This window comes from Ictidomys tridecemlineatus, chromosome 7 (assembly GCF_052094955.1).
Source record: "Ictidomys tridecemlineatus isolate mIctTri1 chromosome 7, mIctTri1.hap1, whole genome shotgun sequence".
NCBI lineage: Eukaryota > Metazoa > Chordata > Mammalia > Rodentia > Sciuridae > Ictidomys > Ictidomys tridecemlineatus.
In genome coordinates, this window is record NC_135483.1 from 139,232,218 (window position 1) to 139,245,656 (window position 13,439).

Here is a 13,439-nt window from a genome sequence, read left to right on the forward strand (position 1 = left end):
GGTTTCACATGAGCTTCACTCCTCACTAGATGGTGAGATGCCTGGGGCCCCAGGCCCCCGGTGCCTGTGTGCCTTTGGTCCTGAGCATGCATCCTCCCACAGAGCAGGCTCCCAGCTGCAACCACACGATGCAAAGGTACTTGTGAGGGAGGAACAGGAAGTTCAAGCCTTTTCCCCAGATGGAAAATTGATTTATGGGAGAGATTCACATCTAGAGGTTGAAATTTTCACCTCAGTGGTTTTCTTTTTTTTCCCATAATATTGTCATAATTTGCCAAGATGAGTCTACCTGCCTTCTGTGGGCTATCTGCAGGGCTGGCAGGCCTGGGATGTCCTCAGCATGCATGCCAGAGCCCTTAGGGACTGCAGGAAAACATGCCATCTTAGGGTAGAGCCTGACACTAAACACAACACTAATCAAATAAGCAAGGGCAAGGCAGGAAATGCCCATCATGTGCGTGATCCTTCTCCAGTCTTGTATATACAGTGGTAATACTGGGCTTGTCTGAAAGCCATTATTCTGGGTCTCTCGTGGCTTGGGGAACATGGTTTTGTTTGAAAGAACAAAGAGTTCATATTGTGATTTTTCTACATGAAAATCCATGCAGATAAATTTGAAAATAATTTACGATGCAAGTATTTCTGGAGGCCCAAAGGAGCGGCGCTGTGCTTCGGCATTTGGCATTACGCTGGAAAGGTGAGTCTATACCTGAGTGTCACGGAAGGTAAGTGCCCATGTTACCCTGTCAGTGCCACTGCTGAGATTGCTTGCAGATTTCATCCTCCTTTTAATTCTTGAACCCCAAATTGTCATCCTCAGACTCTCCCAGTGATGCCACTAACAGAAAGTTGCCTCTTGGCATAGAAGCAGTTTCTCGCTGGGGTGGCCCACAGAGCTGCCATCTGCTTCTCACCTGAAGGCTGGCCTAGGACTGACAGCTCTCCAGAGAGCAAACACATTACAGATTTCACAGTGTTTTGTAGTGAATGTTCACATTCTAAAGTCATTTGGAGACGCGTAGGTAGCGCAGGAGGGTTTATATCACAGTGGGGCTCAATTTTTAGCACTTTAAACATATGTCTACAGGCCACCAAAAAAGGTCCAGATGAAAGGGGAAATATTTCACTTCATCATCCAGATGTTAAGCTTTTACAACATTAACTGAAGTTTCCATTTCTCATATATTATGCCTCAGTCTCAATGTCGAGTTCCCGAAACAGATCAGTGACTGATTCGGGAAATTCTCCAGTCACGTAGCCAACAACTCATTGCTCATGTTACTTCCAAAGGAGCCAACTGAATTATGGCTAATTGGTTCCTGTGGGCTTCGTTGAGGCCCTGGATCCAGAAAATGGGTAGGAGTTCAATAAAAGGCATTTGGGATTATTTAGTTGATATAAAATGAATCAAAATTATCTTTCATATTCATATCATGACACTGAAACTAATTTTCCTGATTGGATATTGACCAAAAGGCAATTCTAATGCTAGGAGAGGGGACTGTGCTTTTCTCTACGTGGTCTTTTTATGCTGTCTTCTTTGGAACTCTGTTAGAAATTGTGGTCCAGTCTTTGCCCTTGAGTACTTCATTTACCTCCACACTGATGTCTGACTGCATATTAATGTCCTCTGAGTCTGAGATGTCAGCATCAACCCAGATCCTCCTCCCCATCCTCTCTGCCTCCTGTTCCTGTCCTCTTCCTGTCACCTCTTCTTTTTATCCACCTTTTCCATTTTCCCACTCTCCTTCCCCCTTTTTCCTCCTTTCCTTTCTAGGATCCTTTTCTCTCTGGGCTCTGTGTCCTTTGCTGAATTCAATTACCATTCAAAGCTCATTTATAGACTAGGGATGCTCTGGAATATTCCTTAAAATTTCTCTGGCCTGGATTCCCTTTCCTCTGAAACCCAAGAACTGCTCAGTGTCCTTGAGTGACGACTAAGGTCCTGTGAGTGCCTTGGGAGTCGGTGAGTGTGGTGGTTGTGAGCATGGAGACAAACTGCTCTAGTTTTTTTGTTTCTGTATGTTTGGTACAAGGGGTTGAACCCAGGGCCTCACACATGCCAAGCAAGTGCTCTACCACTGGGCTGCACCCTGGCTTGCCTGGGTTCGATGCCCGTCCCGTACTCATGTTATCCAGCTACTTCACTCTCTGCTTGCTTACCAGTAGAATGCAAATAACAATAGTGTTCACCTCATAGGGTGGATGCTTTGCACAGTGACCAATATATTTTCATTTTTATTCTGATATGATATACCTTTGATAAGACCTGTCTTTGGTCTTCAAAGACACAGGACAAGAAGCTAAGATAAATTGACCTATCAAAATCACAACTTTCCCCCTTTATCTGGTGCTTAGGATTTAAAAGCCTGACTATGTCAACAAGAGTTTCTATACAGAGGTCAATAAGGACTGACCAGACAGCTCCAGAGCTGGACAGTGGCCTCGGGTAACTTCCCATTTGCTGTTGGTGTTGCAGGTACTATATGATGCTTCTGGGGTTCTTGAGAAAAACAGAGACACCCTCCCTGCTGACGTGGTTATAGTCCTGAGAACATCAGAAAACAAGCTTCTTCAGCAACTCTTCTCCATCCCTTTGACCAAAACAGGTACCTGACACTCCCTGACAGCCCCAGTCCTTACACAAGCCCAGACGTCATTTTCTAGTTAGTGTTCAAACACTGCCATGTCTACACAACTAACACTGAATCTCTTCAAACAGGGTTTATTGAAATTCAAGAAAAAAACATTGATTTTTTTTTCTTCCATAATTTAACCATATAGCAAAAGAATACATGTTCTCTCTCTCTCTCTCTCTCTCTCTCTCTCTCTCTCTCTCTCTCTCTCTCTCTCTCTTCCATAACATCAACTCTTAGACTTCTCATTTTTCTCTGCCTATCTTTTCTTGTTTGTATGTTTGCAGTGCTGAGCATTGAACCCAGGGTCTTGCACGTGGCAAGTGAGTCCTGCTTCTTTTTAGTCTTCAAATCATAAAGCCATAAATTACCATTCACTCATGTTAAGCTTTCTAGGATAGTCTCTGTTGACCTAGAATTATTGGAAAGATGATTGCAGTTCATGAGTGATTCTAGGTGAAAGGAGTGTGTTTTATCAAAATCACTGATCATAGGATCCTCAGGCTTACACAGCCTAACTTGTAGCCCAGTCATCAACCCCACTCCATCTTTCTCCTAATCAACTGGAAAGTACACGGCCTTGCTGTCTGACAGTCGACTTCTGTTTAGTCTCTCAGTCAGCGCTCATGCCAAGAAGCAGGAAACCAGGGCCAAAGATAGGGACTCCCAGGTCTTTGCTGTTTTGCCAAATGGATTCTAACTGGATCAATTTGCTGGATCAATTTGATTTACCTGGGGTTTGCTGCCTTTGGCTGGGCAGCCAACAATCTTCTCACAGCTCTATTCTCAAGGGCTTTATGTTTATGAGGCTATGGAAATAGCTGAGGATATGCTTTTAAGAAAGAGAGGGAGAGACCTCTTAATCATCGCTCATCATTTCCTCTTCTTTCCATGTCCCTCTTAAAACTGTTGGCACTATGTCTAGCTTGGGACGTTTATATGCTGAAAGAGAGTCGCTGCCAGGTCTGGGAAGGAAAATCCTGGATAAGGAGGAAAAAAAATGCTGCAGTAGTCTACAAAGTTTGCTTTATCTTCTCCATCTTAACTTGGGAGGAAAGTTGAAATCAGGCTCTTTCTTCAGACATTCTCCTATAATCAAAACTAGTACCAGGGCGACCCTTAGAAAGCTGATCTCTAGCATCCTCTGCAGAGCCTCCTTGAGTACAGCCAGGATTTAATTTACTGTAGGCTCCTGGGACCTCAGGGCAGGTGTGTGCAGGGCTGGCCAGACACAGTGGTGTAGCTTCCTCCTAAGGCGATTTCTCTGTAGAATCAAGGACATGGCCATTATTAATAGGGGACATATTCTCTGAAACAAAATCTATCCCAATGACTCTCAAATGTGAGTAACGACTTGTCAAATCTGTTCACAACTTTGGAATTTCTGATTTCTTAAACGTTTGGAAAAATGAAAACAAGTTCGCAGCCCTGGACGCTAGGGGGCGCTATTCAGAAAGTAAGGCTCCGCAGCGAGCCTCCTGCTTTTGCCTGGAATCCTTTAAATGTCGGGAGGCAAAGGAACAAAGAGACAGCCTCAATTATTGCTTTTCTTTTTCTTTTTTTTCCTTTTCTTTTCTCCCAAAGAGCTTGTAGCATTTTCTGAATCTTGAATCTGCTTTCCTCATCACCTGGATGAAACAAAAATAGAAAGAAAAAAAAAAAAAGACTGGAAACAAACGTGATATTCTTTCAAGCGTCTTTGTATTCCTGACTTGCATATTATGCATAATAATTTCTTTTGAAATCCTAAGTTTGATTTTTCTCCATACTTTGAACATAATTAGGAAGCCACATATGAACATCAAATCTAGTAAGCATGATTCTATGTTCCTTTTCTGGAATTATTCATGTTAAAATGCATTCAACTAAACACTGAACAACTTTTGGTGACAAGGCACTGATGGTCAACAAAGGGGGCTTCAGAGATAATATCACTGTGCCATGAAGCATATAAAACTTTCTTTTACCTTCACTTTCTGCCTAGAATTGGACCCTAAGTTATTACCTTATGAAATAGTTGCCCTTACATCTGAGTTCCAAAGTGATTGTGCACCCTCTATTGAGTGCTAGCATGTTACGCTTTTACATTTAAAGCATCTATGGATAAGTTTTTTGGTTTTATTATATTACAGACTTTGAAGGTGGGAAAAACTCACTAGACCAAAATAGGTTGTCCTGTTTTTGCTAAAATTGCAGATATCTGTTTCAAGCATATGCCTGCCCCTTATGAAGGGGAAAGTAGTTGTACATTCCTGCTGGAAGTAAGATTCCACACATCCTAGTGTTTTGAAAAGAAATATGCTAACATTGTCCATGCATGAGAAACCAACTTTTGGTCATTTTTATTTTATCATCCTGCTTCAGAATCTGAATTGTATTATTAAAAGTAAACTGGGCCAGGTATGGTGGCTCATGCCTGTCATCCAGCAACTAGGGAGGCTGAGGCAGGAGGACCAAAAGTCTGAGACCAGCTTCAGCAATTTAGCAAGACCCTATCTTAAAATAAAAAGGATTCAGGATGTAGCTCTGTGGTTAAGCACCCCTGGATACAATCCCCAGGACCAAAAAGAAGTAAATTGAGCACTAGTTCAGTGAGCATAGATATTATGGGGAGTTAACTTTATAAGCCCCTTTGGAGAAGGAAAATATCAAAGTTGGAAGCTTTGGGGACTACTATCCCCAAACATAAAAAGAGGATTTCTCAATGTTGAGAGGAGAGATATCTGGTAAAAAGACTCATAAGGGATGTTGACAATGCTCTGATGCTCTGGCTCCTGATCTCAACAGTGTTTTCAAGGACATTTTCATTATAATAGTTATTATGCAGTATATTTATGCTTTGCATACTCTTTTGTATGTGCATTCTATTTCACAAAATTATGGGTGTTTTTCCACAAAATGAAAGAAAGGCCCCTTAAAATATAAACAATAACTTTAATTTCTTTATCAAAATTTTCCAGTTGAGATCTCCTAATATCTAGACTACTGCTGTCCTTTACTTTTAAGCAGAGGCATCAGAGAACACTGGATTGACATTTCTACCTCTTCAAGTTAGCATCCTGCCTGGGCTACTGGGTGGGAAACACTCCTTTCATTAGTAGATATAAAAAAGTATTGAGGCTTGGTTTAATTTCTTATCAAGATTGAGATGATCAACTTGTATGTCATGTGCAATTTTATTAGTTAGCTTTCCTTTACTATCACAACTACCTGAGATCACCAACTTATAAGGAGAAAAGGTTTGTCTTATAGTTTTAGAGATTTCAGTCCATGAACAGTTGGCCCTGTTGCTTTGGGCCTGTGGTAGCATATCATGGCAGGAGTGTGTGGCAGAGCAAAACCATTGACCTCAGGGCTGGAAAGTGAGAGAAAGAGGAAGAGACCAGGGTTCTCACTGTGAGGCCAAGTCCCCATGCCCTGAGGAGCTCCAACAGGCTCCAACTCTTAAAGGTTCTATCATCTCCCAGTAGTGCCAAGCTGGGGACCAATTCTTTAACACATGGGCCTTTGGGGAACATTCCAGATCTAAACTGTAGCAGGAAGCATAATAGAAAACTAGGGAGAGTAATCTGTGTGGCTTTTCCTATTTCCTGCCCACTCTTTCCTGCTTATGCTCTACATTCTAGATACTGAAATACTGCAGAGATTGAACATGTGAAGTGGCATCATGAGGCACAGGTTTACAGGTTCCTGCAACTCCCTCCCAGTGACCCCTTCTGCTGGTACAAGCTACATCTGGTGGTAGACATGCCAGAGCCTGAAGGGCACTCTCATTCCAAGGCTCTTGGTGACAACTGGGTAAATGGGGACAACTATTTAATATGGATGCTCTCTTTCTTCCCTTCCCATGCCAGCCCAACCATGCTTGTGCCTGCAGATAGGCCATTTCAGATTGATGAGGTTTTCTTTGCAATCCTTCCTATTGAGCAACAATTTTCTGGAGATTTTATGAATGAAAATTCAATATGGCACCATCACTACCATCTAACCCTGCAGCTGTGACTTTTCAATCTGAATGGTGTGGGTAGAAAAACACTAACAGGAAAGATGTTACACCAAGGTTTCATGGCATATTTTCCTGTTTGAAGAATGTTCAACTTGCTCCTAGTAAGCTAAAGTAATATTCAAAATGCTCAGGTGAGGGAGGAGAAGAAGTTTCAAAAAGAACTTGGAAAATTCATCTCTGTCTTTGAATCATAAATTCTGACTTCCAAATAGTAGTTTGGTGGGGGCGGAGGATGGGCAGGGTAAAGGAGTTAGGAACTTGGGAGAAACTAGAAGGAATACATACAAGTAGCACCAGAGGGAATGTTCTCTGAACTTCCAAGTCTGGTTTCACTTTAGAACCTGGAACTGAGTTTTACCTCTGTTGCCTTCTATCCAAGGACTCTCAGGTTTTCCCCTTGGAATTTGATACGCAGTGAAAATCAATAGTAATGATTCTCTTGACTTCCATTGTCTCCCCTTCTTATTTAGGGTACGGGTGACAAGATGACACTGTATCTTATAATATCTTTAAAGCACTTTAACACCATCTCTGCTGAAGTCCTTGATGTCAGTGACCCCATTCCTGATTAATGTTCCTTAAGGGCATTAAGCCCTCAAGAGGGTACCTTTTGGTAATTATCTCTGAGAGTTTCCATTTTCTCTTTATGGTTGTTCCAGTGTCCTAGCAATGTAGCAGAAGGGTCTGGTAGATGACCTGAATCTAAGTGACCAAGTTTAGGGCTACAGACATGGACAGTACCTAGTTCTTCCTGAAATGGAGGCTCAGATAACTCAATACCATCAGGGATCCTTAGGGAGTGAGTTTCTCTCCATATGAATCCTGCTTCTTTCTGTGTGAAGAGTGTATCTCACTCAACGGATAATTATGTATTTGGTATCTGCTGAGATATGGTGCTATGCATAGGTGTTTTATAGGAGCATAGAAGAAAGTCCTATCCAGAATGTTCAGAGACAAATATTGCCAAATCCAAAAATGCATAAAGGGTAACAAAAAAACATAAATTCTGAATAAGTATATAAACTGATAGTGGGTCAATATAAACATTAGGTTTATGCAAGTAAAAATAGAAGGTAGTCAAGGAAATGTGATGGGTGAACATGGGGAAAGGCTTCTTGTAATGAAGAAAGCCTTCTTGGGGAATTTTTTGTTTCCTTTTAAGTAGGAGGGTAAAGACTATTGGCATCCTGGAGTAATGCAGCATTCTAAGCCAGGATCTAAGCACTAGAAGGGAGGGGGAGGGGGAGGATGGAGTAGAGAGGACACTAAGGAAGGGATTTCCAAAGCAGAGGGAGGGTGTGAGGAGGAAGAAAGATGGGAAGGAAATGGCAGGCTGTAGTCAGTCAAGTGGGCCTCTGAACAGAACAGCTTCAGGATGAGACAGAAACATGTGAGCAGGGCTGTTAAAGACCACCTAATGAGAGCCAGGGTGAACACAGGCCTCTGTGTGTACAGTTGCATGTGAATAGATGCTCAACAAATTTTTTACCTTCTAGATTTATATATAAGGCTTAGTTTGAGTTAATTTTAGTATACAATGTGAGGTGGAGGGTCACTTCTTTCTCCATGTCTAGTTATTCCAAAATCATTTGTTGAAACAACTATTGCATTGGATTTGTACCTTTGTGAAAAAAAGTAATTATTATATGTGATTATTATATGTTTCATTATCTATGTATCTGTCTCTTCACCAAAACTACACTTCCTTGGCGATTTTAGTTTTGTAGTAGGTCTTATAATCAAGTAGAATGATTCCTCCCCCTTTATTCTTTTTCAGAATTGTTTGGGTTATTCCAGTTCCTTTGCTCTTCCATGTAAATTTTAAATTAAGCTTATCTGTATCTACAAGAAGTTCTGCTTAAATTTGACTAAAATTACATGGAATATATAGATCAATTTGGGAAGAATTGACATCATTGCCATGTTGAGTCTTCCAAGTCATAAACATGGTATATCTATTTATTTGGCTCTTCTTTGATTTCTTTAATCAGCATTTTGTATTTGCATATAAAAAGTTATGTCTCCTTAGGTTCATATCTAAATATCCCAATTTTCAGAACTAGCATACATTTTTAAAAAAATTTTATTTTTGCTGGACATGGTGGTGTAGGCCTGTAATCCTAGCAGCTTGGAAGGCTGAGGCAGGAGGATCACGGGTTCAAAGCCAACCTCAGCATCAGCGAGGCATAAAGCAACTCAGTGAGACCCTGTCTCTAAATAAAAAATACAAAATAGTGCTAGGGATGTGGCTCAGTGGTTAAGTGTCCCTGTGTTTAATCCCTAGTATCACCCTTAAAAAAATATGTTCTATTGTTCATTGCTGGTATATAAAAATGTAATTGATTTTTGTGTGTTGACCTTATTTCCCACAACCTTGCTAAATTCACTTATTTGCTCTAGGAAAGGCTTATTTTATTTTTTGTTTTCATTTCTGTAGATTCTTTGGGTTTTATTTTGTTTGTTTGTTTTGTACCAGGGATTGAACTTAGAGGTACTTAACCACTGAGAATTTGGCATTTGGAATTTCCCTTGAGTCATATCCTCAGCCCTATTTTGTATTTTATTTAGATACAGAGTCTCACTGAATTGCTTAGCACCTTGCTTGTGCTGAGGCTGGCTTTGAACTTGCAGTCCTCTTGCTGCCTCAGCCTCCCGAGTGGCTGGAATTACAGGCGTGCACCACCACACTTGGCTCTTTGGGATTTTTTTTTTTTTTAATGTTGAAAAATCATGTTGTCTGTAAATAAGGACTCTTTCATTTCTTCCTCTCCAATTTTATGCTTTATATGCCTTTATTCACTGTCTAGAACTTCAGTTACAATGTCAAATAGGTGGCACCAGACATACCTGCTTTGTTCCTGAACTTGGAGGGTAGGGGGAACTTTCCATCTTTCACCACTAAGTAAGGTGTTAGCTGTGGGTTTTTTAAACCTTCCCTTGCACTTGCTGTTTCCTCTATCTGGAACATTTCCCCTTAAAACATACCCATCGCTAATTTCTTTTTTTTCCTTCAGGTTTTTTCTCAGTCTCTACCTTACCTGGCTACCCCCAAAATTTCAACTTACTCAATATTTTATATCCCTGATGCTGTTAGTCTTAGTCCTTATTTTCTTAGTATTCTTCTCCTTAGCACTTATCACTACTTAATCTACTATCTGCATTTTACTTGTTTATTTTCAGTCAGTCTTTGCTATAATGGGAACTCCAAAAGGGTAGGGGATTTTTATCTGGTTTATCTATTGTGAGTCCTTGCAGCCTTGAACAATGCCTGGCATGTAGCAGGATCACCATTTGCTGAATAAATGAATAGAGGGGTAAATGAATCTACCCATACCTGGATCGACTTCTCTTTTTCTCTGTCCCTTCTCATCTGAAGGGCTGAACTGTCTCTGCTCTTACTACAGGACAGCTCTGTACTTATCTTCTTCATTCCTTCCTTTCACCTTCACATGGACTTTGATCTTGTAGTTCTCTTTCCTCTCGGCATGGCTATTAATTTCTCTCAATGTGGTCATTCTCATCAGTATAGAATCTCTCTTTTTTAGCTTTGTTGGGGTTGAATTGTGTCCTCTCTATAAAAGGTATATTGAAGTTCTAACCCGCAGTAACTCAGAATGTAGTCTCATTTGAAAATAGAGTATTTATAGAGGTAGGGAAGTTAAAATGAGGTCATTAGGTTGACCCCTTAATCCAATTTGATTAGTGTCCTTATAAAAAATGAAAATTTGGATCCACCCCGCCCCCTGCATACACACAGGAAAACCATGTGAAGGTGAAGGTATAGTTCAGATGGTTAACCTACAGCCTCTCTCACCTGTACCTCCTCACTGGGCTCTGGTTGTCCTCTTGCCTCTGATAGTCTAACAACTAAACTGTAGTCTTTTTAAAACTACAAATCAGGTCAGGTCTCTCACCTATCTAAAACTTCCAGTGGATCTTCATCACACCTAGAAGAGAATCTAACTCCTTCCTTGTCTCCAACTCCTGCATGGTCTGTCCCAGTCTCTCTGTTCTCCTTGAACTCTTCCATTTACTCTTTGTCCTCATTCTGCTCCTCAGATATTCCAAGCCCTTTCCTGACTCTTGCCCAGCTACTTGCTCTGTCTGGAACATTCTTTCTCCAGATCCTTAGAGGAGGTCCTTCTTTATCTTGTGATTCCGAATTTAGTTCAAATATCACCTTCAAAGAGGACCTTCTCTGTCCACCCAGTGGAAGGAAGCCCTGCACTTCCCCACTCTATCATATTACTTGTGTGTCTTCATCAGGTTCTGAAATGTGTCTCTCTCCATTACTTATCTGCAATATATATGCTAGTCTGCAAGCAACTTGATGGTAGAGTCCTTATGGATCCTGTTTACTACCGTATATCTGGAACTCAGAGCAATGCCCACAGCATAAAAGTACTCAATAAATCATTGTTAAAGCAGGTAGAGTTTCTGTAAGATGGAAACTTAAGTTGAAACCCACTCTTTACTTCTAATCTAAGGCCTATATTAGTTTTCTAGGGCTGCCTTATCAAAGTACCACCAACCAAGGTTCAACAACATAAACGTATTGTCTTATTCCAAGGGGAAGGCAGGGTTGGTTCCCTCTGGAAGGCTCTCAGGGTGGGTTTGTTCCAGGCCTCTCTCCTAGCTTCCAGTGGTTTTCTGACAATCTTTAGCATTCCTTGGCTTCTGTACAACCCTTATAACCCTTATATCTGCCTTCATCTTCTCGTGGTGGTCTTCCTATGAGTCTGTGTCCAAGTTTCCCCTATTTATAAGGACATTAGTCATTATTGGATTAGAGGCCCACTTATTTCAATATAACCTCAACTAAATTATTGATCTGTAAAACCCCTTTTTCCAAATAAGGTCACATTCTGAAGTACTTGGAGTTAGGACTTCAGCATATGGATCATGGGGTAGCAGAGACACAATTCAACCCACTCTTTCTGAGTAGTGGGTAGGAGGCTCAGAGAGTTTAGAGTCTTGGGTGCTAATGTTAGCAATCCAAGCCCCTTTTGCACCTTCTACCGCACAGAGTATTCCAATCATTGAAACAATAAATTCTCTAAAAAGTTAATTCACAAGGCAGTCAAGAGTAAAGAAATCTGTCCTGCTGGGGACAGGGTTTGGGGACTTTTATGGAGTTAGGCATGGGGAAGGGTGATTGGAGGTTAACTAAGAGCAGGTGAGGTGGGTTAAGTCTAGAGGGGTTTTTCAGAAACTAAAAGCAGGGTGTTGTTCGGGTCTTCCTGGGGGGTTTCACAGAGGCAGCACCATGAAGGGAAGAGGGCAGCCAGTCCTGGGCCTGGGTGGGCAAAGAAGCTCGCTCATGGGTTTGAATGGCTCAGCTGTGTGGGGGTGTGGAGGCTTTCCTGAGGTCAGACCTTGGACCTTTATATCACAAGCAGGGTTTTACCCTGAGAGAATCCGGGTTGCCCTCACTTGGGCCAAAAGAGGCAGGGAGCCCTTGTCCTTGACTGGGCATGGGGACTGTGTTCCTTTTCTACAGGACAGAGGGGGCTTCCCTGCCCCATCACCAATATCTCTTTGGCCTCCTATGTTATTTTCGGGTCTGGTAATGAAGCATGGTTGGTTGGTTTTTAAATAACTGTGCTATTGGGACACATCTTTTCATCACTAGAGGCATTACTGTATTAATATTGTCACCACGCACAGGCTTGGTCTGCCTACTGCTGCATGGCAGAAGCCGACTAGTTAAGAGGCCTGGCAGAAGTAGAGAAAGAACCACATTATAATAAGTTAGCTGACGGGAAGATGAAGGACCATCTTGTTCTGAAGGGCCCTCTTGCTAGGAGGTTGATTTGGGGTGGTTTGTGTAGGACAGAAGTGATCGCAGGCTGATGGGCACCTTCAAAGAGGGGAGGTTTGTGGCCAGATGACACACATTTTAATCGCCTAGTCATGAGATGTTTCTCAGTTCTGCAAATCTCAAGAACAAAGATCATTATTTTTGAAGGGTTTCTTGTCATGGATTTGCCTACTCAATGGGCTGGGTAGAGGAGCTCACTGACCAAGCACCAAACTGAAAAACTCAGGTGTTCTCTCCAGAGTGAGTGTGTGCAGCAGGATAAAAACAGGGGCTTGACCACCTAGAAATAAGGTCCATGGGTGAAACGAGAAGTCCCTGCATCCTACATTCTCAGTTCTGAGAAGGGTTGTTGCAAATTAGCTTCATCCCCTGGCTCTCATGGGGGCAAAAGAAGATATATTTTTCTCTCTCTCCCAATAGTGGTAAAAGGAATTCCCAAAAGAGTCATTAGGGAAACTTGGAGTCAATGATACATACATATATATATATATATATATATATATATATATATATATATATATAGAGAGAGAGAGAGAGAGAGAGAGAGAGAGAGAATAATCTCATTCCTTTGCTGTGCACCTACTTGGCTAATAAAATGCAATTAGCACTTTGTTGGGGGAAAAGCTAAGTGGAGAATGAATTAAATGATAATAGAAACTGCTCACCTTTGGGTTTTCCAGTTTTTCAGAAAAAAAAAAAAACAGAAGGATTTTTCATGAACCCATGGGACGTGGGAGAAATTGAGATCAGAGAGCAGAAAGGCTAAGAGATACACATGTGATGTGAATGCAGTGTGAGTGTCCAGCTCAGGGTGGGCTGGGAGACGTGGTCTCATCTGGCAAGGGAGATGAGATGTACTAGTCAGGGCTGCCATAACAAGTTCACATTGATGGGTGGTTTAAGCAATAGATGTTTCTCCACAGTTCCAGGAAGTCCAGGATCAGGGTGTAGCAGACTTGGTTTCTTCGGTGGCCTC

General features: G+C 41.6%; 1 protein-coding gene across 9 annotated transcripts in view; it reads left to right on the plus strand.

Moving 5' to 3' along the window:
* The window catches only part of Myo3b (myosin IIIB), a 505,529-nt gene that overhangs the window by 196,126 nt on the left and 295,964 nt on the right, over nucleotides 1-13,439 (plus strand). For all 9 annotated transcript variants that reach the window (XM_078017569.1, XM_078017565.1, XM_078017563.1 and 6 more), the window contains 2 exons: nucleotides 609-697; nucleotides 2,480-2,609. In XM_078017569.1, the coding sequence (XP_077873695.1) occupies nucleotides 609-697; nucleotides 2,480-2,609 (219 nt within the window). The remainder of the gene's footprint in view (nucleotides 1-608; nucleotides 698-2,479; nucleotides 2,610-13,439) is intronic.